At 34.0% G+C, this 25036-nt stretch overlaps 1 protein-coding gene and 1 long non-coding RNA gene across 6 annotated transcripts in view; both read right to left on the reverse strand.

The window, feature by feature from the left end:
• Positions 1–25036, reverse strand: part of LOC126863481 (uncharacterized) — a 511613-nt gene that overhangs the window by 350474 nt on the left and 136103 nt on the right. The gene's annotated exons all lie outside the window — the stretch shown is intronic.
• The window catches only part of LOC126878295 (uncharacterized), a 360193-nt gene that overhangs the window by 51881 nt on the left and 283276 nt on the right, over positions 1–25036 (reverse strand). For 4 of the 5 annotated variants that reach the window (XM_050640955.1, XM_050640963.1, XM_050640946.1 and 1 more), the window contains 2 exons: positions 20970–21200; positions 2971–3135 (listed from right to left, as the gene is read on the reverse strand). In XM_050640955.1, coding sequence (XP_050496912.1) covers positions 2971–3135; positions 20970–21200 — 396 coding nt within the window. Of the gene's footprint in view, positions 1–2970; positions 3136–5846; positions 6168–20969; positions 21201–25036 lie in introns of those variants that run through there. The other variant, XM_050640974.1, reaches the window with a different exon arrangement.

Below are 25036 nucleotides of genomic sequence, written 5' to 3' on the forward strand. Positions count from 1 at the left end.
TTTTTTTTAATGGAGCAAAACATTTAAAAATAGCCGATTCATATGGTGCAAGACAATAGAATAATAATAATAAGACGATAGAAAAAACCCGTCTGATTTTTATTTGAATATAGAAACCTACAACATCTAAAGTTCTTATATCTAATTGTTATTAATCGATCTTTAAATAGCCTGGGAAAAATTTCCATTCATTGGTTACCGCATTATCAAGACGGACATACAAATACCAGGATCGGAATTTAGATTACGACAACCATCGGGCTCGCTGCGAGTGAAATTCATTCGCTCGGACATTCCCCCTAAGTCGAAACATAAAAAATTCGAAAAGTGTATTGCCTGTGATGAACATAGCTCCTACGTTCGCTGACGAATAATTCGAATCTATCGCCTGTGTCAAAAGTACCAGTATCCGTGGAAGAAAAAAAAAGCATCCTCAGAAGGAATAGGTGACGCAATGAATGCGCTGTAAGCGCGATACACGGAACAATGTATACAACGAACACACAGTCGGACAGGCATGAAAAGTAATTAGCCTAGAATGAGTTTTTCTCGGCAGGTTTCATACACGCGAATGTAGTCGACCCTGAGCATTATTGCGTATCAAAGGCGGATAAAAGTCACGGAGGAAAACGTTCCTATAGCGATTCTTGATTTTGGTTCTACGCAAGCATTGTACAAGATATTTTTTAAGATTTCACGAGCTTCTGAAACTTATTAAAAAGAGTAGAAGATGTTTAACTAACTAAGATCCTCAATCGTTTCGATGAAATACATAAAAATTTGTTTTCACACTTGTAAAACTTGTCTTGCGTGTTTTTCATTTTAACCAATTTCCATACAATTTTCAAATCCAATAGATTCCAATGCAACGTAGTTCATAAAGGATATTACCTATAGGTTATTCACGATATAAATTATTCTACATTTTTTATCGTAGATCATCGTAGAAAACGCTAATTGAATCAGAAATTCCATATCTTACAACCTTCAAAATTTTCAATTTCCTTCGTTACTAAACGTTTCATCGTCGAAGTCTCTTCGAGTTTAATCGTCTGATGATTTTCTTTCTCGAACGACACTCGACGACTGAATACCACCTCTCGAAAGAAAAAGAAAGTAATTTACCTCGTTCTTGTTTACTTTTTTTCTCCCGTTGTTTTTCATTAGACGAATTTTGATCCCACGAAACGGCCGAGCTTTTACGGATATCGTTCGGTCTCTTAGGGTGCAAGCAGCCTCCACGAAAATACCCGTTGCATTGTTCCCTCGAAAACGCTCAACTACCCCGTAGTCCGGCTTTGTGCCTCGCGTGCTCTTTTTCTGCGATTTAATCGCGATATAATTATTTCGTTGAAACGATATTGTGGCACGCGTCTTTAAGAATCAAAGGAGACCACTTCCCACGATTCTACGCGTTCTGTTTCTCAACGGCGTCTTTGGAGTCACCCTCTTAGTCCTTGTCGTGTGTTCCATGCTCTCTTCTTACCCCGTGAACTTTGATCCAATATTTTTTCTTTCGTTTTTCATTTCGCTGTCCAATGTTTAAGTGGAGAGCATAGGTACTTAATATTAGAAATAATATTTATATTTCGTGACAGATAATTGATTTATGCGATTGACAGTCTGGTTGATGCAATCTTTTCATCAGCAGTTATGTCGCTTCAAGCGTCTTTCTAATAATATTTTCAGAACTCATTTCGCGAGTTGTAGTATTTCAATCCATTGAGAAATTTCAAACGTTAGCAACGAACACAAATCATTATTTAGTAATACAATCGTTTAGTAAAAATTCCGACCTTTTCCAGACGTGATTATGGATATTCGAGAAAATCTTGAAAAGATCAAATAATAATTAACCCCTTAACCTACAACTACGGGCATAGCACGTAGTACGATGATCGGGCCAAACGTAAATATTACGGGCATAACCCGTAGTAGATGATCGGACCAAACGTAAATATTACACGCATAGTCCGTAGTACGATGATCGGGCCAAATATAATATATAATAACTTATTTACGTTTTCGGCTCAAAATTCTCGAACGTAAATCGTAGGTTAAGGGGATAATATTTGATGACAACATTAAATTGTCGAGTATATGATATATTTATCAAATTCCGTTTATATTTCGTTTGTAAAGCAAACATTACTTCATTCATATCATACATAATTTATTTTCTTTGATTGTTTAGAAACGTATTTTCCTAATTACTTCGAGCATTATAGTGTATATATCGGAGTGTATACATCTCTTTCATCGATACAATTCATTGTTCTGTAGCCCATAAATTCCATGCCTAGTGACAAATGATTAGCAATTCTGCCATACTGGTAAATTTTAATAATTAATTTAAAGTTTCACGTGTGACAGTCAACGCGAAAATATTCGACAATAAATAATGGATAGCCACATTTTCAAATTGCCAATAACAGATAGTAAAAAATATTTTGTCTAGTTCTTTAGTAATTAATCGTAGGAATTTTTACTACCATAAATCTATTAACGCGATTGCAACTGGTTATTTTACAAAAATCCGTAAGTCAAAAGAAAAGGATCGAACCAATAATTTTTACAAGAAAGACAATAAGCGACCACGACCACCGTAAAAAGATACAATAATCTTCGAATATCTTATTTCCAACCAATCGTTAAAAATATCAATACCGTGCATAAGTAAAAGCCTTTGTAGAAACATCATATTAATTTCTGCTTCCTTCTCTGCATAATTTTGATCATCAAAAAATAAAAACTTCGTTTCTCCGACTATACAACTATTTTTAACGAATCGGAACAAATTGGAACTTTCATAATTCCACCCTTTCCATCCAAAAGTTCCAAATCTTCTAACCTAAATTTCAAATCCTTCGTAAATTGAAGCACGAGCAGGACGAAGATTTACCGCGCGTTTTCCGGAGACTTGTCGTAAAAGCACAGAGGTGGGAACATAAAGAGATCGTAAAAACTTACCCAGATTGTCGGGCTGGAAGTGATGATAGCTCGCGTGATGCGAAGTATGATGACTCAGGGAAACATTGCGCATCGAAGTGGATGTTTCCTGATGCTGCAGTCTCTGCCTGGCCACCGCGATCCCAACCGGAACACCGCCGGTTCCTGCATTCGACACCACGATCCCTGAAAGACAGATACGCGTTCGTATAAATTTCCACTTCCATTTTCGCGCCTTTTCCCTGCGAATACTCCGCCGGCCGGCAATAAGCGCGAAATGAAAAACTGTAACGCGGATACGCGGTGTTCGCAATATGCGAACCTTCGCCTGATAAATCACGCGACTGTGAGCTGAAGTTTGAACGACATTGCATGCTGTGCTCGCGATATTTCACGCCGCTACACAAAAGGAGGTGTGTACGTGAATGAATGCTCCGATTTTTTTGTCATTTCTATGGCTTTCTTGTTCTGCGTATAGGTTTGAAGTATGCCTGCTAATTTGTCAAGATTCAGGCCAATTGGAAGGATTAATACGTTTTAATACGTACGCTACCGCTCAAAGGTATGTTACGCACTTGCTTATTTCTTTTTTTTCTTTTTTTCTGCTCGTAGAATATAATTCGATAACGACATTATAAATGGAGAGTTCTAAGACGATTTATTCCTCGTTAGGGTTATCGTAGAATATTATGACACGGTAAAGTTTATTTTTTAAATTTAATATACGATAAAGCTATTGTTACCTGTACGTTATATTAGGTTGTCCGAAAAGCGTCTTTCTTATACAGACACGTCTTTTACGACGATGCATCTTTATACAAACATGAAATCTAATCTGTCAAAAGTTGTGATCTTTCTCTTGATAGAACAAAATGGATCATACGTAATTCGATGAAATAGTATAAAACGAAAAATATTTTGCATCCATTATTTCCTTATAAACCGAAAGAAACTTTTCGGATGACTTAATACATTTCAAGGTAAAATTTCTTCCAGATTGATAAAAAAATCTATCGTGATTAATCGGAGTAACGATATATAAGACAAGTTAACGCATCAAGGCATCTTACACTCATTTTCAATATTCCATTTGATAACTTTTAAGTGAACTATACAAAATTTCATATAATATATATTCGTTGATTTCACAATCATTTCGAACATTAGTTTGCCACTAATTCATACATTTTAGTAACATTCCTACTATTAAAATATAAATAAATCAAAATGTACACATACTTATAAGCGGCAGTGTTCGTCTCAGATCTAATTGTAAGACGACATATATACTTTTATGTGGGATACATTAATTTAAAAATCGATCAAGTAACATCTTACAATTGTTTTATTAATTGTATTATCAATCATGATGAGCAGGAAGAATCACCGAATAAATTTAAAAACTCGTGGCCTATTAAGAAAATTATACGAATTTAAACTTTCAATTATTTCTATCTTTTTAATACGATTCGCCTTAGCTGCGATATATCTCGAATGTAAAGATACTCGATTTGTCGTATAAAAGAAATCCGTTTCTTAATATCTTGGAAGCACAAGAGATCTACAAGGAAAAACATGGAATAAAGAAGCAAACCGTACTTAAATTTATCGATTTTTCTTATAGATGCAACGCTATATGCAATATTATCTATTTTATAGACAGACATCAATATAGATTTATTTGAATTGATTTTTACGACAAACTACCTCACAGGTCAACTTCAAGATTCAAACACACAGATGTTTCTTCGTTATATACACACAATGAGTAGAGATAAATGACTATTGACACGTATGTGCATTGAAAATCTTGAAATATCTTACAAAATCATTCAGATATTGATAATAAATTTTGATAATTCTAATACTTTCATGTGTGAAATTTATGAAAACCAAATTATACAATTCTATTCATATAAAAAAAAACAGGTGCAATATTACAATTTGTAATCGCATCAGTGCACGGTATCACGCATTTAATTTTGTTATCCTGAAATTGTTATCTATTTCTCCAGTCGCCTATTTGTCAAGTCTCAAGTACTCTGTATAACTTCATTGGAATCCGCGCGTTTATTCTTTCTTGCCTTACATAATTTCAAATTCATGCACTTAGACATCTTTATACCTCTTCCACCTATACACACACCTAACTATCGGCACCTACCGCTTTTCTTTCCATGAACAATGTCCAATCAATGCAGTTACCTTCCACAACGATCGCACCCAACATCCTCTCCAACTATTATCTTCTATCGTATCTACAATCACTCTTTCTCACACCATGTACAGCAGTATCAACAAAGTAAACACGAAGTATCTTAACCGTTTCCATCAAATATCAAACAACTATGGTAAAGTGGAAAAGCGTTAACTTCTCACTGGTGTTCTAAGGCACCTTACGAAAAGTCTAAATCTTATATAATGTCAACGTCATTTTAATATTAAAATGTAATTAGTACTTGATAATATTGAAGTAATTATAGCTACATAATTATAAGGTACCAAATGAAAAATACTGATAACGAGACACTTACTATTAGCGTTATAACTATGAGCTTTCCAAAATCCATCCGATAGACTCTAATTCTCTTATTTATTCGGTTACCCAGGTTTCATTACACGATTAATATTCAATTCTCAAGAAACAGACGTAAACTGTGAAAAATATTTGACGAAGTTATGATAATGTAGAATAGAGTTTAGGCAACTCGCTGAGAGTATTCCTTAAACAAGCAATTTGTTACGAGATTGCCATAATTTGAACACCTTATTACCTCCATTATAACGCGTCTTAAAAGAACAAAAGTTTCCCACGGTATTGAACTTCTATCGTTATTGGCTTCTGCCCTCTACGCGTCTGCCTAAAATTCATCCTCGTAACTCATCCCTAAACTCACCTATCGCTACCTGCGCCTCCGCTCATATCTGCCGGCCAAACCGCCAACGCGACTTCTCATCTCCTTCGACTTTTCCACGACGTTAAAAGTCCATCGATCACCGCACGATCCAACGTAACAAAGCAAGCTCGACCCAATCAAACTAAACGGAACCCAACGTCACAAAGAAGAAACAACGAAAATACCCGAAGAACGAAAACTAAAAAGAAACGAGAAAAAGATGTTCAAGGAGGGAAACGAAGCGGAGAAAAATGAAAAGAAAGAGACGACCTCTTGACGCGGCACGCCGACGATCGATTCCCGCGGCGGACTGTTGGAATCAGATCTACCGAATGAATTCTCACGGCGGCTCTCCCACCCTCGCGCGCGGCGCTCTTTCACGTTTTACTCGTCGTTATTCCGCCGCGAGATACTCGCTCGCATGACGTAACGCGCGCGGATAAACGTGGGCCGTGGATCGTTCCAATCGTGGGTGTAAGTGTACGTGTGCCAGCGGGTACCAGGGATAGACACATAGGGTCGAGACTCTTTTGAGCCACGCCTTGTGTTTGCGTCGCCATGCGTGCCACGCACCTCCTACTTAACAAGGTCGTTTCTCTCCTTTCCTCTCCTCTCTCTCTTTTTCCTCTTTTTTCCACTCTATCTCCTTCCCTTCTCTTGATCCATCCCCTTCTACCAATGGTTCATCCTTCTCTTTCTTAGCCCTTTAACGTCAGCCCTTCTTCGTCCTGTCTTCTCCCTTCCTCGTTGGAAGGAGTTCTTCGAGCACTTGCTGCTTTCTTTTTCACCACCCTTCTTCAACTTCTTTTCTTTGGATCTCATGGTTGACTCGTAACTTCCTTTTTGGCACCCTTCTCCTTCCTCTTCTTCTTGTTGCAGGCTTTTATCGTGCTCGTCTCTTCCTCCTCTCAGTCTTGTTAGTTTTGTTTTTGGTGAATCGATTACGACATCTTCTGAGAACATCGGGACGAAGCGGTTTCAGTCTGATCGACTTCGGTTTCCAACGCTACCGAGTGTATACTCGAATGATTTTCGATGGAAACGGTGATATTCGTTTTGGGAAACCTTAATCTTTTCACGCGCTTCTACCCTGGCTTAGTTAGCATTGGTGGTATTCTAAGTTTGTCTCAGCTGGATTTGTCAAGGTTGTCGTAGAATTTAATATTCTCAGAGGAAAGTTTGTTACTGGAAATGTCGTTTTTATACTGTGGCTGCGAGAAGAGTGAATTTCTAATTAAATTCTATTCAATTTTACGTGCTTTGTATAAATGATCTTACGTATTGTTTTCTAAGGGGCAAAGGTTTAAATTGATTAAACAAACGCAAAAATTAGATCTTTTCCTTCCATTGTTATGTAATGTTTTATAATAGACTATAATGTCCGTAATTCGTAATTTTTCCGGTACTCAAAAATGTACAATGTAAAGCGAAATAATTTCTTCTCTTAAATTACACAGTTTAGTTATAAGATATTTCTCGAGAAATTTCAGTGTTTGTTTAAATAATCAAATATGGGTAAAGGAATGTTTATATTTGTAATGAGATGACGAAGTACTTGTAATTCTTTAGAATTGTTCCTGTGTTACTTATATCTTGTTATTTACGTTCCGTTGTTTTTTACACAAAGACACATTGTCAAACATCAAACATTTAAAATATCTACATATTCTGTTTACGAGTAAGCAGAAGTTGTTTTCAGTGTTAGTCTCGTAAATTACAATTATTATCAGAGCTATCATTTTTAAATTCGTACACACATAAATTGTTTTATACAGATATTAAAAGTTAATCTATAATTACATCATACATTTTCCAAAATAAAGCTCAAACATACATTGTTGTGCATAAGAGCACGATTCACTTGCAACTACGATAAAGAGAAATGTTTCATATATATCAAAATCCGTATATTCAAGAACATCTCAGAAATCCGTTGTCATTTATTTCACGGTGTGGCTGGCTTAGATTTGAATGGGAGTCAATGACTATCATCATCGTTTGTCACGTGAAGCGTGACACAAGACTTTTACGTTGGAATAGTGCTCTTATGTAACACGTGACGTTGAATCGCACAAGCTTGACACAACTTGCGATAGAGTAATGAACGAATAAAACTATGGAACAGGAAGAACAAGTGAAGAAGATTACGTAATGTCAAAAAATATTTATTACATAAGGAAATAAACGAGTAACGTCTAAATTTTTTATAATTTTCGCGATAAAATGCATAAAAACATTATCCTGGAATTATTAGGTTGATCTATCATCATTAAGGACCAAATGAGATAACACGTGAAAGTTGCATAGATGCAACGTTGTTACAGAACGTACGTTAAGCACATTACCGTTTTATTAAGTAACAAGGAATCTATCAAAATACTAGACACATTACAAAAGCCTATTACACATATTAAACAAAAATCATTTCTCTAACTTAAAGAGAAAGATAGTTTATCGTGGGGATATAAAATATCTCAATTTCCTCGAATTTCATAAAATCATGGTGATATAACTGGAAAAAGAAATTACAGTTTAACAAAGTTTCTCTGAATTTATATAATTTTGCAACATACAAATACAAAGAAGAAATGAAAAAAATTTGTTTACTTTAGTTTCCAAATTTTGCTATTATTATACCCAATATGATATTTATTTGAATTAATTAAAATATGCATTTTTTGCTAAATGAATTTTACGTACTTTCTAGCAATACAAGCCGATTTAATATTTATTTTAGCAATGTAATATTCTCCCACGATATTAAGAATGTAATTCTTAAAATGTAGCTTCTATAATCATATGTTCAAATTTTTATTACTTCAGATGTATAAATTTAAAATGACTCTTTAATCTTCTCCGTTTTTAATTGCAGCACCAATTTATGTTGTCTATTACTTTTAATTAAGGCGCTTATTACAAGCTTTGTTACTATATTGTATTAAGTTTCAAAATCTACAAACGAACAAAATTATCCGCCACCAGCATTCCACTCATAAACCAAGAGGCAAATTCAAAAATTATAAAAAGAAGGACGATGGTAACACGTTCGATAAGCAGGCAATCCGTCAGATAACTGCAATCATAAACCTCTTTCGATCGAAATATTATCAGTCAATAGCAAACATAAAACTTCATCCAAAAATTCGAAAAGAAAAGCGATGGTATAATACATTCGATAAACTGGAAATCCATAAGATAGCAACAATCGTAAGCCTCTTTCGATCGAAACACTATCAATCGATAGCAAATACAAACTCTCGAACACTTCAAAAAACAGGACGACGATACGACGTTCGACACGTAAGAAAACCGTAAAAGATAATAAGAATCGCGAGTGTTTTTCGTTTCGATACAAATTCCTATCTCCGTCAATATACAATCGATCAATATAAAACGCAGCTTCGAGCACAATTGATCAATCTCACACAAAGAAGCAAGTCGCTGCGCTATTGCTGCTAAACATTTCCTGTGACTCTTCCTCCCTTTCCACTTCTCTTTTTTTCTCTCGTGGTGGATTACACGAATAAAACGAACAGCCAGCCACAACGAGGCCCCCTTTTTATACGAGCGATTCGTACTGATTTTCGAGGGGTTTCTCGAGAAGGGTTCCACTCGAACAGCCGACCTCTCATTGGTCGATTGTGGTTAACATTCAACCCCCTCGCACCGAGCCTCGTTTTCCACCCCTAGGCCACGCGAGAAATTAATCGGCGTGCACAGGACCTGATACTCTCGTCTGGGCGGTGCTTTTTCGCCGTGGTTTTCGCACCGTAAACTCCTTTCGACGGGTCTTCCGCATCGAAGAATCCACCCCTTCGTTGCACTCTCGCGTGTATTATATCGCGACCATTTCAGGCATTTTCAAACTGAGATTTTATTATTAGGTCGGTGAAAGTTTGACTTTTGATACGGTTTTTAATGAAAGTAAATTTTTTTTTAAATATAAAGTATATTAGTATAGTTCTTCCAACCTTTATCAGAGATTGTGTGTCAATTCGAAGTACAATTTGTCCTGTAGATTGCTTCTTTATTCGTGAACGATCTTCAGTTTGACAAGGGGAGATTGGCAACCCAGCAGATTCAAAAAATGTTGGGACTTTGGGGATATGTAGAGGATATATAGCTACGTATTATGCAATTCTTTTTTGCTGGGTAAGTGTACTCGAAGAGAGTAGAATTGGTTCTTGGAATTCCGATCATTTCTTGATTTTTATAACTCGCTATGACATTGATCAATCTTTTACTAACTCGTAATTCTTATCAGAAGAAGTAATTTCTGCTTGTAAACATTTTTTCAAATTTCATTTTCAAATTTGTAAATTGTCAATTTTGTTTACAAATGTATAACCATATTTTTTCATATCAACATTCATAAATATAAATCACCGGTCCTATCAATTAATTAATTGACTTTCCAAGTATCTTTGATAAAGCAAAATAACTAAAATTATAATAAATTGTAACAAATAAATACAACAATAGAAAGAGAAAAAATACGTCCAAGATTAATTCGTCATTCTGACATTCCCTCATTCCAATAGCTCATATTTAAGATTTTCTTCGTTATAATAATATTTGTTTATGCATATGTTCCTTTCAAAGTATGGAACAAAGATCCACAAGCGTATACGTATCTCGTATTTAAAATACAATAGATAATGATCGAAGTATCTATTAAAATCATGAAAATTGGAGTTCGATCGTGCGGTTATTCAGAGTGGAAGAAGTGGCCCTGAAGGGTCAATTGATTTTAGAAATGGAATAGTATGATCGAGATATTGAATGGAGCCAAGTACTAGAATTATAAAACTTGACATCTATAACACTAACGCACACAATTATACTGTGCAAAACGATTTTTATTTCTAACCCTTTCATTCCCAAATTATTTAATAGGAACAAACATTTGTGTGTAATTTTTCTGGCTACTAATTCTGGCAAATAAATAATTCATATGAACATTTTGATACTTGGAAACGCATAAAAATTGTTTACTATAATTCTACATTGAAACTAACAAAGTTATTTGTTGAGTTTGTACAAATTGTGTATACTTGTAGTGTAATAATATGGGAAAGAATTGTTTTAGAGAAAAAATAATTATTGAGGTATAATTTACATGAAATTTATTTGCAAACTGCGGTGTTGCGCTGATTCGGAGCAACGTGCATTGTAAGTGCTTTAGTAAGTTATGAGGCAAGTGAAAATGAATGTATTTATTTTTAATTAAACTCGTCTCAAATTTTAATGCGTTATGTTCTGTTTACGAAAACATAAAAAGATTTGCTTCATTGTAAATAACTAACAGAAAAATAATTCTCCTACTAGTTGAAATAATTGTATCCTAAAGTATGAAGGGAGTGAAACCTAGAAATTCCTTTCACGCCATAAATATTATAATGAGTATTTATCTTTGGATATTATGCGCATTTTGAACACTTTCGTATATTTAATTTCCCCATAAATGAATAAATATTTTTTATCTACCTGTTTGTAACACTAGCGTCTGACAGGTGGAACCCATTCTACGTAATAAATCTGAATATATACGTGCATTGCAGCTCATAAGTACTTACGTTCATTTCGTCTGTACTTCAACAATACGAATGTTACTAAAAATATACGAATTAATAGCAAACCAATGAACGAAGGTAATTTTACTTTACTTTGCGCGAAAATCCATTAGTAATAAAAACGAGGAAAGATACGCAAGTAAGTGAATAATCAACGAATAATTATAACTACTAGGAACTTAATAGCTAAAACTAGTCCTAGCTGATACATAATTAACAAAAGATAACTAAGTACTTAAATAGAACTTCAATACCAAGAATTACTAATTAATAAAATAAGAATATAAACAACCAGATAAACGAAACCTAAAACGATACAAGAGATCGTTGCTGCGTGTCTGTGTTTAAGTTAAGCGACATGGTTGCATAAAAAAGATCAGCGAATGTACGTGCACTATTGGCACATACTATTGTAGAATGCACACATATATGTACATTATATGAAATTTAATTTGTTTACTTAAAACTTAGTCAGCGTTAAATTAACCCTCCATCTGCATATCTGGGTCGTTTTCAACCAGTAATTTTAGTTTTAACATTTTTTAATTTTATCTATATATTTTCGTATAAATTTTGCTTCGTTCAAAAAGATTAAGGTAACACCCAGCAATAAAAACTATCGGATGATATTCCAGAAAGTTGAGAGTATATTCGAGAATTGTTTGGGATTTTTTAAAACAGAGAAACCTAAAAAAAAAGCTGCATGAACTTAAATGACCTAGTATGCAAACAGCGTGAGTAAAAATAAGGTTGCAAACGGAGGGTTAAAATTAAAATTGAATGTGTGCCTGTTCCATATATTATTACTTCGATTAATCACGATAGTCTTACAGGTAGCAAAATTTTACCTGTAATTTCAATGAAATGTATAACATACAGGTGGTAACTTTTTTTTATTGCATATTAAATTTTAAAAATAAATTTGATCGTACAATAATATTCCAGGATAACCCTAATGCAAGAAGAAACAACTCCAGCTCTTTTTCTTTATAATTTTAAATTAAATTTAAAAAGTACATTCTATCAGAGACAAACGAACTTCTAAGCGAAAACGTATATATTTGCATATAGTCATACGACTGCCGTGCGAACAAGAAGGATAATAATTCCTATGTTTCATATATTGTATCGCAAAACTATTCTATTCAAAATTTTACTTTTACTTTACTATTCCACTTTTTTATTCAAAACACCGAAATTCCTTCTGTGTGGAACTGAAAACCCTATAAATCGCAACAAAATCACAATGCTCGAAATATACAAAGCACCTAGTTTCCCACAAAGGATCCCTTAATTCGACCAACGAAATCGATTTCGTCCGTTTCTCGCCGCGAGCTGCCAACCGAACGATGTTTGCCTGCTCGCGAGGAAAACACTGGTATATCGCGAAACACGAAATTATTGTAAATTTCGTGGTCACGGAACAAACCGACCGGTCGTATCAACTTGATGGACGAATTCGTGGGCGTTTCACAGTAGGTATCGATCATTACGCGAAGGCCACAGAGACTATGATCATCGTGAAGAAGGAGAAACGTTAGATAAGGACACTATACTAACGTAAGAATCTTGTGTCACGCTTCGAGCGACAAACGTTGATGACGGTCATTCGCTTCCATTCGAGTCTACGCAAGATACACGATGAAGTATACGGTAAGGTCAGGGATTTGTTAGGTGATCTTGAATACACGGATTCTTACATATGCTTGTACGAAACATTTTTCTTCGCAGTTAGAAAAATGAATCGTGTTCCTTTTATCACGCTGCATACAATAATAATTCTTTGAAATTTATTTTCATAAGACTATAATAAATTAAAATACTGAATAATTGTATAAAATAGTTGCGCGAATTGATAAATAACAATTATCATAATAATTGTGATTCATGCGAGCATCACTGGAAACAATTATCGATTACCGGTGAATTTTGGTCTTAATCGTTTGAGTGACTACTCCGTCTGTTGTTTTTCTGTATTAGAAGTCTGTGACGTTGGGAAAAAGAAATAATTTCCCTTATATTGCGTTTAAGAAATTGAAACATTACAATGGTGTATTTTAATAAAATGAAAAAACATAAAAAGTACCTAGAAATAAATGCCTTCTTTATATGTTGTATCCTAAGATTAAGACGAAGACATTTTAACATCAAATCAGTTAACGAGATATTTATAAAGACAACGAACCCTTTATTATACAAACGTATAGATGGCAGGCGAAATTAATACAAAAATTCGTGGACATCTCTCCGTACCGATTATTACGAAAAATTATTAGGAAAATATAGCCTGGGGACAACTACGTAAAGTGTGAAACAAGAATCTCGCCAATTGTGAGGACGATTCGACGATAATAGGCCGGGAGAATCGATAGAGAGAAATTTTCGCGCGGGACGCTAACGATGACGATTAAAAAGTATGGACGCGATAAAATCCGTGCCGGAAACGGCCCTTTTCCGTGGATCGAACGGAAATTCGAGAAGTTCGGAATATTAAGAACCAATGAAGAACAGGAGCTGGTTGATTGCCTTTTTGTGCGAACCAGTTAGCGATCTTTGATCGCTGATATTTGCACGGAAGCGGAGAAAAGTGAGAGAAAATTGTGACGTTTTAGCTTGAGATTGATTCGATGATGTTGTTGATTGAAAAATGTTATTTACTACGATTACTTTGTAAATGTATTTACATCTATTTTACTAGTAAGCGTTTATTTTTTTTCTTTATAATATTAAGCGTATCTCTCTTACAGTTTTATCACCAAAGTTAAAGTTACGAGCAAAGAAAGAATTTTCTGTACGAAAACACGTATCTTACTATTATTTCAAATTCGTATTCCTTTGAAGTCAAAATATCGCAGGCAATTGTATATATTGCGAACAACATTTGTGAATTTTTTGAAGTTTATTAAATGTATCTACTTGTTTAATCTTTTAATATAAGAATAAATAATGTTTCACATGATATTTTAAAGAATTTTTACTATTATTATGCCAATCTCTACTGTAAGATTTCTTAATGAAACTGTGCGAATGAATAATGTAATAGCAGATAAGATACAATGTAATAAAGATATAAAAATCAGTAATTATAAGAATCAAGAGTAAATTATGTCAGATGAAACGTTGGGTATCATAAAAATAACACAATTCTAGATTATTCGTCTAGATTGTTCTTCTACGTTATTACACTACAAATATACATAACTAATTAAAAAACACATATTTTACATTTAATTATTTAAAATATTAATTATACATAAGATGGTAACTTGAAATACACAGATATTATGCAAATACAGAAGTATTATTTCAAACATCTATAAAAATAGTATGATGATGAGTTCTACTTAAAGAAAAGTTCGAAATATTCCGAAAAATTCGGATTTCTATATGCAAACAGAACACAATTTATTAGAATTTTTGAAATTAGCTAATGCGACGATATAATCCTACAAAAAGTAATCGTCAAATTTTCATCAAATGATTTTTCATAATTCCATTTGACCCGGACATGCTACGCGGGTAATGTAAATGAAGATATTAATTAGCCGATATATATGTTTCATTTCTTGTCATTTCTCTTTTTAAATCGTACGAACCAACCGACGTGTGTCATTAAAGAAATAATTTGAAAAATCAATATTCACTCTCGAAAGCACACGCCATGTCTTTGAACGGACACGAATTTTTTATTCACATACATGCACATACACTCTGCTCTATCCTCTGCGGATTTTTTTGCGATTTAAATTTGAAACTTACCATTCTATATTCTTTCAAAATATTTATATACTTTAAAAGTTCATACATACGAATCTGTACAAACTATAAATTCGTAGTTTTTCTCTTTTCTTAAGAGAGAAATCTGTGAAGTTGTAGTTGACCGAATAAAAGAAGCAATTGCAAAGAAAGTCTAGGAAAATTGTTGTAACACGATTTATGATGAAACGTGATTTTATTTCTCGATTGTATAAAATTTATCTATGACTTAGTGATATATTAAGACCTTTAAATTGTTGTGATTACTAGGTTGGAAATTTTTACGAATTGGAAAAATCGAACCTAAGCGGACGATTTGTTTTCTCCTCTAAATATTCTTCCACGCATTGTCATTATTATTTTTTTTTCTTACTTCACTTTTTATCATTATAGTTAATAGTGTACTTAGAATACTTCATAGACTCTATGATATACTTGTATACTACACATACTCGCATTTTTCCGTATTATCTAAAGAAAGGATGTTAATATGACCGCCTCATGATTTTCCATATCACAACGAATACATCTAGCTATTAATGGTGTCATGTGTAGCATCTACTAGATTTGCTGGTGTGAAACACGAGTAAATTACATGTAGGTTAAAAGTTACAAGATTAAAGAAAATTATGGTTCTACAGCCTAAAAGAAGATAATCGAAAAAAGATTATAATCTCATTATATCTCATAAAAAGCACACGATGAGTGCACATCGTGTGAAAGAAAAAATATGCGTCTGATTTTCGTATATAAATAGAAGAATCTGCTTCGTTTATTTACTTCTGATCCGAAAATGTTACCAAAGAGTGACTTTCTATGATTTTCGTTAAGGGCCTTTCGCTGATGTTCCAGAGATGACTTATTTTCATAAAATATAAACATAAAATATATTTTGAAACTCAATTAAATTGTCTTTCTTTTACTTTCACCTTTCATATCACAGATAATATTATCAGTTTACGAACATTTTACGCAAGAATTTAAAGCACTATAAGTTTCAAGAGTCAGACTTTAGGAAGAGATATAAAAGTGTGGGGGGAGGTGAATTACCTCTACATTCTATGCATTTTTGCATTTTTAAACATCATGCAGACGCATAAATATTTACAGTATAATAATTACCATTCATGGAATAACAATTTTTGAAACGTACACTTAGGTAGGAAAGAGTAACTGGCCAAGCAATCCAAGCGATAACTAAATACTTCATTTTCTACTACTTTACATTTTACTTTATATTTAAAGTTGCTTTGTCATTACGTTTTGCGATTATGTAAATATGTTCTATACTCTATTGACTAAATTATTATATCTCGTATGTAAATCTTAAGAATATTTATTTTTACGAATTTGTCGACGAAACTAGCATTTAACAATTTATTGTAAAAGCGAAGCGTGCAGTTTTCGCGAATTACATTACATTTTAGTGTTGTGATCGTGATGCTCCACTTTCATACTTCGTTTGTATCTTATATTTATCTTCTTACTAATGAACGTCAAGGATGATCATTTTGTGCCTCAAATTATTAATGACCCGCAAATTCTTCGTAGTTTAGTAACCGTGTATATTTAACCTGCGTGATCGTACCATATATTTTGAATGAATTCCAACTTATCGTAATATTTTCCATGATTCCTTATATCCATAGAGAACTCGTTCTGCTGATTGAGCTAATTTAAAACCTTGAAGAAAAGCATCGCTTATATTCTCGTTTCACATTTTCCTGAAGTATATTTAAGAACTACTTATCTTACATAAATTACGTTCACGTTGTCTGTTAGTTAGTTATTTTATAATCATGTATTTAATATTTACATTATGATAATGGCTAATGTATTTGTTAACAACTATTCGCTTTTTACCTCTATCATAGAATTTTGTTTCGTTGAATCCGAGTTTCAAAAGGTTAAGTACAATTTTATGCATTTCACGATGATCATCTTGAATACGATCAGAGTACCGAAACCTACACAGAGATTTGTTTCATCCATTAAAATGTCATAGCCAGTACTATACTCCGGATACTTTGTACATTTCCGTTTATGATATATGTTCGGCGTATTTTTGTGCCTTTGAATTTTTCATAAATGCATGACTGTCAGAATCTAGTTAAATGTCAATAAACTTCCAATTTAGAGGACGTACGTGGAGTTTCGTTTATTACGCCAGAAACTGACAATATTTTAACATTTCCAATAAAACAAAAGAAGAGAGAACTTCGAGAACGTACCAAATGTTCATAGAATAGAATAAAATGTCTGAACAAGTCGCATCAAATATTCACCTCGGAGAGAATCGATCGAAAGCTGAACTTCCTTTTTCTTTTTTACACAATTTTCAGTATTTCCAAAACCACTTCGAAACCCTGAACGCTAGAAATTTGTAATTCTCTCGCACTCTGCTCGGTTCACCGTGTAAAACCCTGCAGGAGGAAAAGAAAAGACGAAAAAATCTTATTCAAACAACACTTGCACGAAACGAGGAATAATATTTTCACGTCCGTTTTAGCAACGATGTCGCGGAAAAAAAGTGGAAAATCGACGAAGCAAACTTTCCGATAAGTGCAAACGATCTGACCTCCCGTTCAAATGTAAATCGCTTAATTACATGCCCGACAGCGTCGCAGTAAAATTCTGCCATTGATAAAAACTCGCTATTATCCAGCCAGGGGCACACGACTCAGGTATTCCCGTCCTAATTGCGCTAATCGATAACGCTAACAACGTTCGCGTATCCTTAGTCGCTCGAGACCCACGCGAAATAGCCCTGGATATCGTTCCTGTGGATCTTAATTTCGATTATTGAATAATGTCTTGGAGAAACGTCCATGCGGGATAAGACGCTCGAAAGATAACACGCAGCTTGAATTACGATCGTTAATTACGATACGACCACGTCACGCCTCGTGTGCGCAGCAACAGCTGTCCGATCGCTTTTTCCTGGAAGCTCGAGAAAGAAAAGGGTTCGAAGGAGCTACGAATTCTGAGGAAAATCTCCTTTTGGAGCTATTATACTGGTTTTCATGAACGTTCGTACAATTCTACTCTGTTATAAATATTACGTTATTATAATTTATATATAAATATACATACAGGGTGGTCCGATGAGAATTAGCTGTTGAATATTCTTTGAAATTGTTGCCTTTGGAAATATGAGAAATCTTTACTAACGAAAATTGTTCAGCATAGAACAGGCTATAATATGGTAGCAATAACTTTTTTGCGGCTAAAGTTGTTTAACAGTCTTTTAACTAAAATCGTACGTTCTTTTATGCATTAATCGATGCGCTTCGATATTCGCTATAAAAAATTATTGACTTGCTATTGGCATTGAAAAAATGAATTTTTTTCCATAATTACCTGGTTTCAGGTAACCATCCACGTAATCGTATAAAAAAATTCTATAGTAGTAACTTTTCTATTTACAAATTACCTTTGTATCAAAATTTACTTAACCATGTAATACAAGATAAATCGTAACGAAACTTGCGACAAATAGGATTGGATTAATAAACCTAGTTAAACTCTCTTTCTCCTTCGTTCTTTGAAATTTTATTACGTTCCCTTTTATCCATTCATCTGCTATATTTCATACGCTCTCTCACCTTCGAATATTAATCGTGAAAATCAAATGGATTATTTTACGAACAAAGCAGCAAGGGTAGCAAAGTAAATTAACGAGGTATAAATTCGAGCGGATACAATAGCGCGTTGAAGCGACCTGAAACTTTCCACGCGAATTGAACGAACAGTTCTATTTGAAACTCCTTACGGAATTACTTTAAGCAAAGCAGAATCCAGATATCGAGCAAGAAACTCGTTTCACGGCCCTCAAATTAGTTTCATGACCAACGGCAAAACGAAATCAAAGATTTCGTTGCGTTCCCTCTAACAACCCATTAAAACCTGTGCATCGCGAACTTGCCAAAACTCCAATTAAAAACTACGCCAGTGTATCATCAATCACCAGTAATATTATAACGATCAAACTCGCGTAAAAAATTTCCAACTTCGCAAGTTGCGTCATTCTAGAAGTCTGCTGTTCGAACTATAGATCATATTATTTTATATATAAAATTAGAACAATTTGTAAAAGAAAAAAATAATTTCTTTTCAGTTATCTAATTCTCAACGGTATTAATAAATAAATGTAACTGTAATTGCACAAACAGAACGACAATCGACGTAAAATAATAACCGAAGGATAAGTAAAATTATCATTAATAAGTTTGTAATTAAAAATTCAAAGTGAAAAAAATAAATTGCGATTAATTCCATATTTAACCCTTTGCACTACGACATGCAAGTATCTACGTTATATATAATTTGATAGCATGTGTTTCATTGATTCTTATTTTATCTTTTTCTTCCCATTTTAGTTTAGTTTTTCAAGTTTATACTTCGATAATTACAAACGTTATTCGTAGAAAGTAAAATAGTTTGAAAATACTATATTATTTGTTGGAAAATTGGCACAACAAGGAAGAGTAAAATTCTTAGGAAATTAAAAGTAATTCGAAGAAAATACTCGATCATTTAGCGATGAAAACAATTCTATTCTTTTACTATTCGGGTAATGGGAGTTAGGGGGTTTCAATTTTAAGGAACTTTAGTAAAATACTGTTTATTATATTATTTGTTATTAAAAAAAAAGATAGATTAAAATAGTTTTTGAACTGTGACATTCTGGTTATAAAATAGCACGATTTTATTAATTCCAGAATATAGATAGTTCACGTTTAGAGTCATTTCCTTAAAATATTTCGAAATTTCCAATTTTTTAGATGCTTCACGTTTCAAACATACCGACGATATGACAGTAGACAATTCGCAAATTTCACAGATAAATTTAGCGATAAAGTTCCACATAAAATGCCTCGAATGAAGCAATTATGTTTGAACAAATGTGACAAGGAAAGTTAAATCTAGTTCGGCGGTGATTGTAAGAAGTATAAAACGTGAGATTTTATACCATCAAAAGAATTCTTTTTAATAAAACTGTTTCCTACTGATTTATTTTATTAACTTACCCAAGTGTTACATTAGATATGATTCACGAGTTCTAGAGAAAAATAGATAATTTTACCAATGTCATTTATCTAAAGCAAATTGAGATGACTATGAAAATTATGCTTTGTCCAACCAAGTATGTAAATTCTTCTATATTCGTGTAGTCAAACCTATTCGTACTCCCCTGCGTATATTCAGCGAATGTCACTCACACATTTCTCATAACTTGTTCCCTTTTTCACTTTCATCGCTTTCAAATCTTACACGAACAAAGTTCAGAAATACCTCTCTATCCACACACGAGAATTCGTACACGCATTTTGTTAAATACATATTATCATTCAAACCATTATCGTAACGCTTCATTCTGTTATTTCATGTACCACATAAAAATATGCCCTTAAAAAATCCCAAAAGACGAGATATCTCTCAGCCATCCTCAAAAGTCTTTATACACCTTATATAAAAGCTATTTTTTTTTAAATAAAATACCAGAAAAATTCATTGCAATATTAATGCATTTAATATAACGACAAACGACAAACTATAAGATTTATTTTATTCAATTATTTCTTTTTATTGAGACAATTTTAATCTCTGTAAAAAGATGGTTTTTTGCAACACATTGTTTATTCCTCCTTAGAAAATAAAATATACGTTAAATGTTATTATACCACATATAATTTACTTCGATAAAGATGTCCCTTTTGCGATAAAAATGTACCGAGACTTTTCCAGGCGACTGTATACTAATTGACACTAATTGCCAATGATAAAAACTTACCATTTTCTGATTTCGGTGGGACAGGTTCGATTTTCACGGAAGTGGTGGTAGCATGAAGAGAAGTTGAAACTTCGGCAACCTGACAAGGCACCGAAGCCAAAGGTTCCCTCTTTACCAAGTTGTTACCCCCATTATTATTGCCATTGCAGTTTGCATCCTGTCCGTTCCAAGACGAGGCGACTGGCAACGTTCTACTGCAGCCTGCGTCGGAATGCACCGCCTTCGTCTTTCCTAAAATTTGTAAAACGAGTCGACTATAGTCGTATCTTCTCACTTTACATTTCAGAAAAAACTTTTGTATAAATATAAGAAGCTACATCGAAGAAAAAATGTATTACGAATGTAAATTCTATCGTCGATACTCATTCACGGTGATTCTACATGAAAAAATAGAAAAGACATGGAACAATATTCTTTCATTTGAAGTCGCGTTTCCGAGAATATCGAATTTGAAAATTTCTCAAGTTTGCGTGTATCGAGCAACTTTTTGATTAAACGAGTCGAATGTCTTGGAAACGAAACCGTGAAAGAAAAAATGTTACAAACTTGATTTGCTTGGAAACGAGACGTCCTATGAAATGGATAATTTTACTCTACGTATCTCTCAATTATTTTTCCTCTATATTTTCACGTAATAATTTTATTAATTTTTTCACATACAATCACCCCTTTCTCAATTATACCATAATTACTGGGACATTGTGTATAGCGATTACGATTATTTAAAACTGTATTACCCTCGCTGTTACGATAAATCTACTGTAAGTTGAAGTTGCATCATTTAAATAGAGATTTGTTTCACTTATTAAACGTTATCACGAGTATTCTACTTTCAGATACTTGCAGATTCTTTTACATATTATAACGTAGTTTGTACATTTTTTTTGTTTGAAACATCCGCAGTCCACTTATCACGAATCTTTCTACTCTGCTGACGACCATTTAAAATACATTTTGCTAATTCAATCTCTATCGAATTGAGAAATCTCGCAGGTAAAATGTCAGATTATAGATATTTCGCTGCTATGTTACAACCCTGCACTGATATACGCGTTAACGCGTACATCATTGTATATTTAAGAAATATTTCTTTTAAGAAGTAATTTCACAACTTGCAGAGTAAAATTCAAATGGTCTTAACTACAATAGAACGAAAGGCACGTGATTTTATTTTTATTAATACTATTTATTAATATCAATTGAAAGTTTCACAACTCCTGAAACAACCTTATAAAAATATCTGTTCAGAAACAAGTATTATATTGAATATTAAGTTCGTTGAACCGTCAGTGGTGTATCGAGGAAATATGAAAATATTAGTTCGAAAATTAATAATAATATTAAATATATTACAAAAATATGAAGCATATACAGAAAAATCCGAGGGGAGAAATGCTAGGATTTCAAATAGCTTTAACGAAATTAAATTTCTTCGCATTTAAAACAAAACGAAAACCATGTGCAATATTTCAAACTCGCATAAATTAACTGAGAAACATTTGCTGAATTAACAGAATTTTGTCTTTTGAAATCCATTTCTTTCGAACGATTAATTATACTAAATAAATAAAAGCAACTTTCGAATGTTCAAAGAAAACTTTTAGCTTTTAATTTTATTTTGAGAGAATTCTCTCCATAAGAAATTATTAAACAATTGGAAAAAAATTATAATAAAAAAGTTATACAGCGACGGAGTAAATAGACCATTTAATAAGTTTACGGAAAACAAAATAAACAAAATAATATATACATTCTTGATTGTGAATTTTTGATATCTAAAAATAATGATATTAAATGCTCTTTTAAGTAAATGCAAACGAACTTATTATTCAACCCAACGCATTACCTCCTATTAACGTCACCATTAATAACACATTTCATATCTTCCTATTAACACAACACAATAGATACTTAAACTGCGCGTTAACGTCCCCTCCCTGACTCCATTCACTTCGATTCAAACGCATCCATCCACGAATCAAAAAAAAAAAAAAAAAAAAAGAAAGAAGCAGAAGAAAAAAAAACAAAAATTCCAGCCTCACAATTTAACAACCATTACCCACACAACACTCGTTCCGCGCAAAGCACAATTCAACCGTCACAATAATATTCAACGCACACCAGCGTCCCTTTCCTCGCGCCATCCACTTCCGTTCCGTCGAATTTCCAGCGGGCGCCGCGTTTAAAAAACACTCGGCCGATCCTCTCGCGTCTCGCGATCGTCGAGACAAAAGGGATTCGCAACGAGGTCAATAGCTGCGTGAGTAACGCCGACATTAATTCCACGGGCAACGGTCTCTATCGCGGGGCCCAACGGGGGAAAAAAGGACGATCTTGATTTTATCGTTTGATTAAAGCTGGATTCACACTAGCGACCACGATACGGTCAGATCTCGGCGAATCAGCCATCGATCCAAATCGCTTACACGTACGCGTAATCCAATGAGAACATACGCAGTAATAAGTCAAATGAAAATCTGTTGACCGTGGCGTCGGTTTGTTAGCGATCAAAAGGCCGTGGTCAACATTCGAAAAGGAACATGAAGGACGAGCGTTTAATTCGATATATCGAGGACCATCGTTTCTTTGTAATAATTTGTAACACAATATTCTGCTGGATTAAAATTAACGCGACTTTTATTAAAGTACAGTCGAAAAACGATATTGTTCCTTCTTCGAGCGAACGAATAAAAATGAGAGACATTGCGACGAGATTTGATTGTTTCTGGTGGTTTCGGTGTGAACGCCTCGGTGAAATCCTCGATTTTGATTGATCGCGATCTGACCGTACGTTTGGCCGTTAGTATGAATCAGGCTTTAAGCTGGTGATCAAAGCTGGACGATGCGGCTTGCAAGGTTCGTGTAAACTGCAAACCGACGAACAATATTTGGTCCAGCAAGTTTTGTACCGAAAAATTGTAAATATTTGATGGCTCTTGATGACCGAAACAGTAAAGAATAATCAATTTTTGAACGAATGTAATCTAGCCGTTTCAAACCAAACTATATGGATTGCTGCGAATTGGTAAAAGTTTCACTGCTATTTTATATAATTTTATATGATTTTATATGATTTAATCCTATGGTTTCTGAGAAAATCAGGCGCTGCGTCGTGCAGTCTTCTCTGTAATTTAATTTTCCAATTCACGAACACTGTACAAAATCTATAATGCGCAAACACGGTTTAAACGTCACTTTCTACAACCATAAGGAACATTAAATTAGAAATCAGCATTAGTAAACTGTACTCTTTAAGACGTTTCATTTAAACAATCGTTACGAATAAATCGCAATTCGATTTGTAGTTCCTTAAAAATGTAGAAACTTAGAAAACAAAACGAAATAGTGCGGAATGATAAAAATTATGAGCTGTTCTCAACCAGACAGCCATCTCAACCAGACAACTGGCTAATATTCAACCGAAAGATATAAAAATTGAGAGCAAAACTAGAATAAAATATATAGTAAAACCAAAGAGCAGAAAATCCAATAAAACTAACAAAAATTAATATTTCTCGGGTAAAATAATTTTGTCCCGTTGAATCGCTGAAATGTCATGTCGCGATATCAACGTTTATAGGGGCTGGACGCGCGACGTCCGCGTAAAGTTCGCGTGAACGTCGTACAGACGTTCAGCTCGGCTCGTTCACCGCCTATGAAAACATTTATATCGTCCAGCACTTTGTGACACAACACAAAGTAAAGGGAATTATGGCCGGCGAGCGCGTTCTTTCCGCTATTGTTTCCGAGGAGCTTCGTCCTGTCGTTCCGCGCCGCGCTCTTTGTGCTCACCTCGCGACGACCCGAACAACACGACCAATAACTTCTCGGCTGGAACGAGACTTTTATGGCCCAGATCCGCGATTTGGCCAGCTTTCGTGCAACATTGCTTAACGATTGAAGCGAATTGAGGTTCCGTTTAATTCGAACCTGTTGGGATTTAGATTAGGCGACGCTATCTTGGACTTCGGTGTCAGTGGCTTTGGGGATGCTCGATAGAGTATTTAATCGTTAATTAATAAATTAAATTGTGTAGTGAGAAAATGTAACACGTGATCTGTGTGATG

Source organism: Bombus huntii, chromosome 1 (assembly GCF_024542735.1).
Source record: "Bombus huntii isolate Logan2020A chromosome 1, iyBomHunt1.1, whole genome shotgun sequence".
NCBI lineage: Eukaryota > Metazoa > Arthropoda > Insecta > Hymenoptera > Apidae > Bombus > Bombus huntii.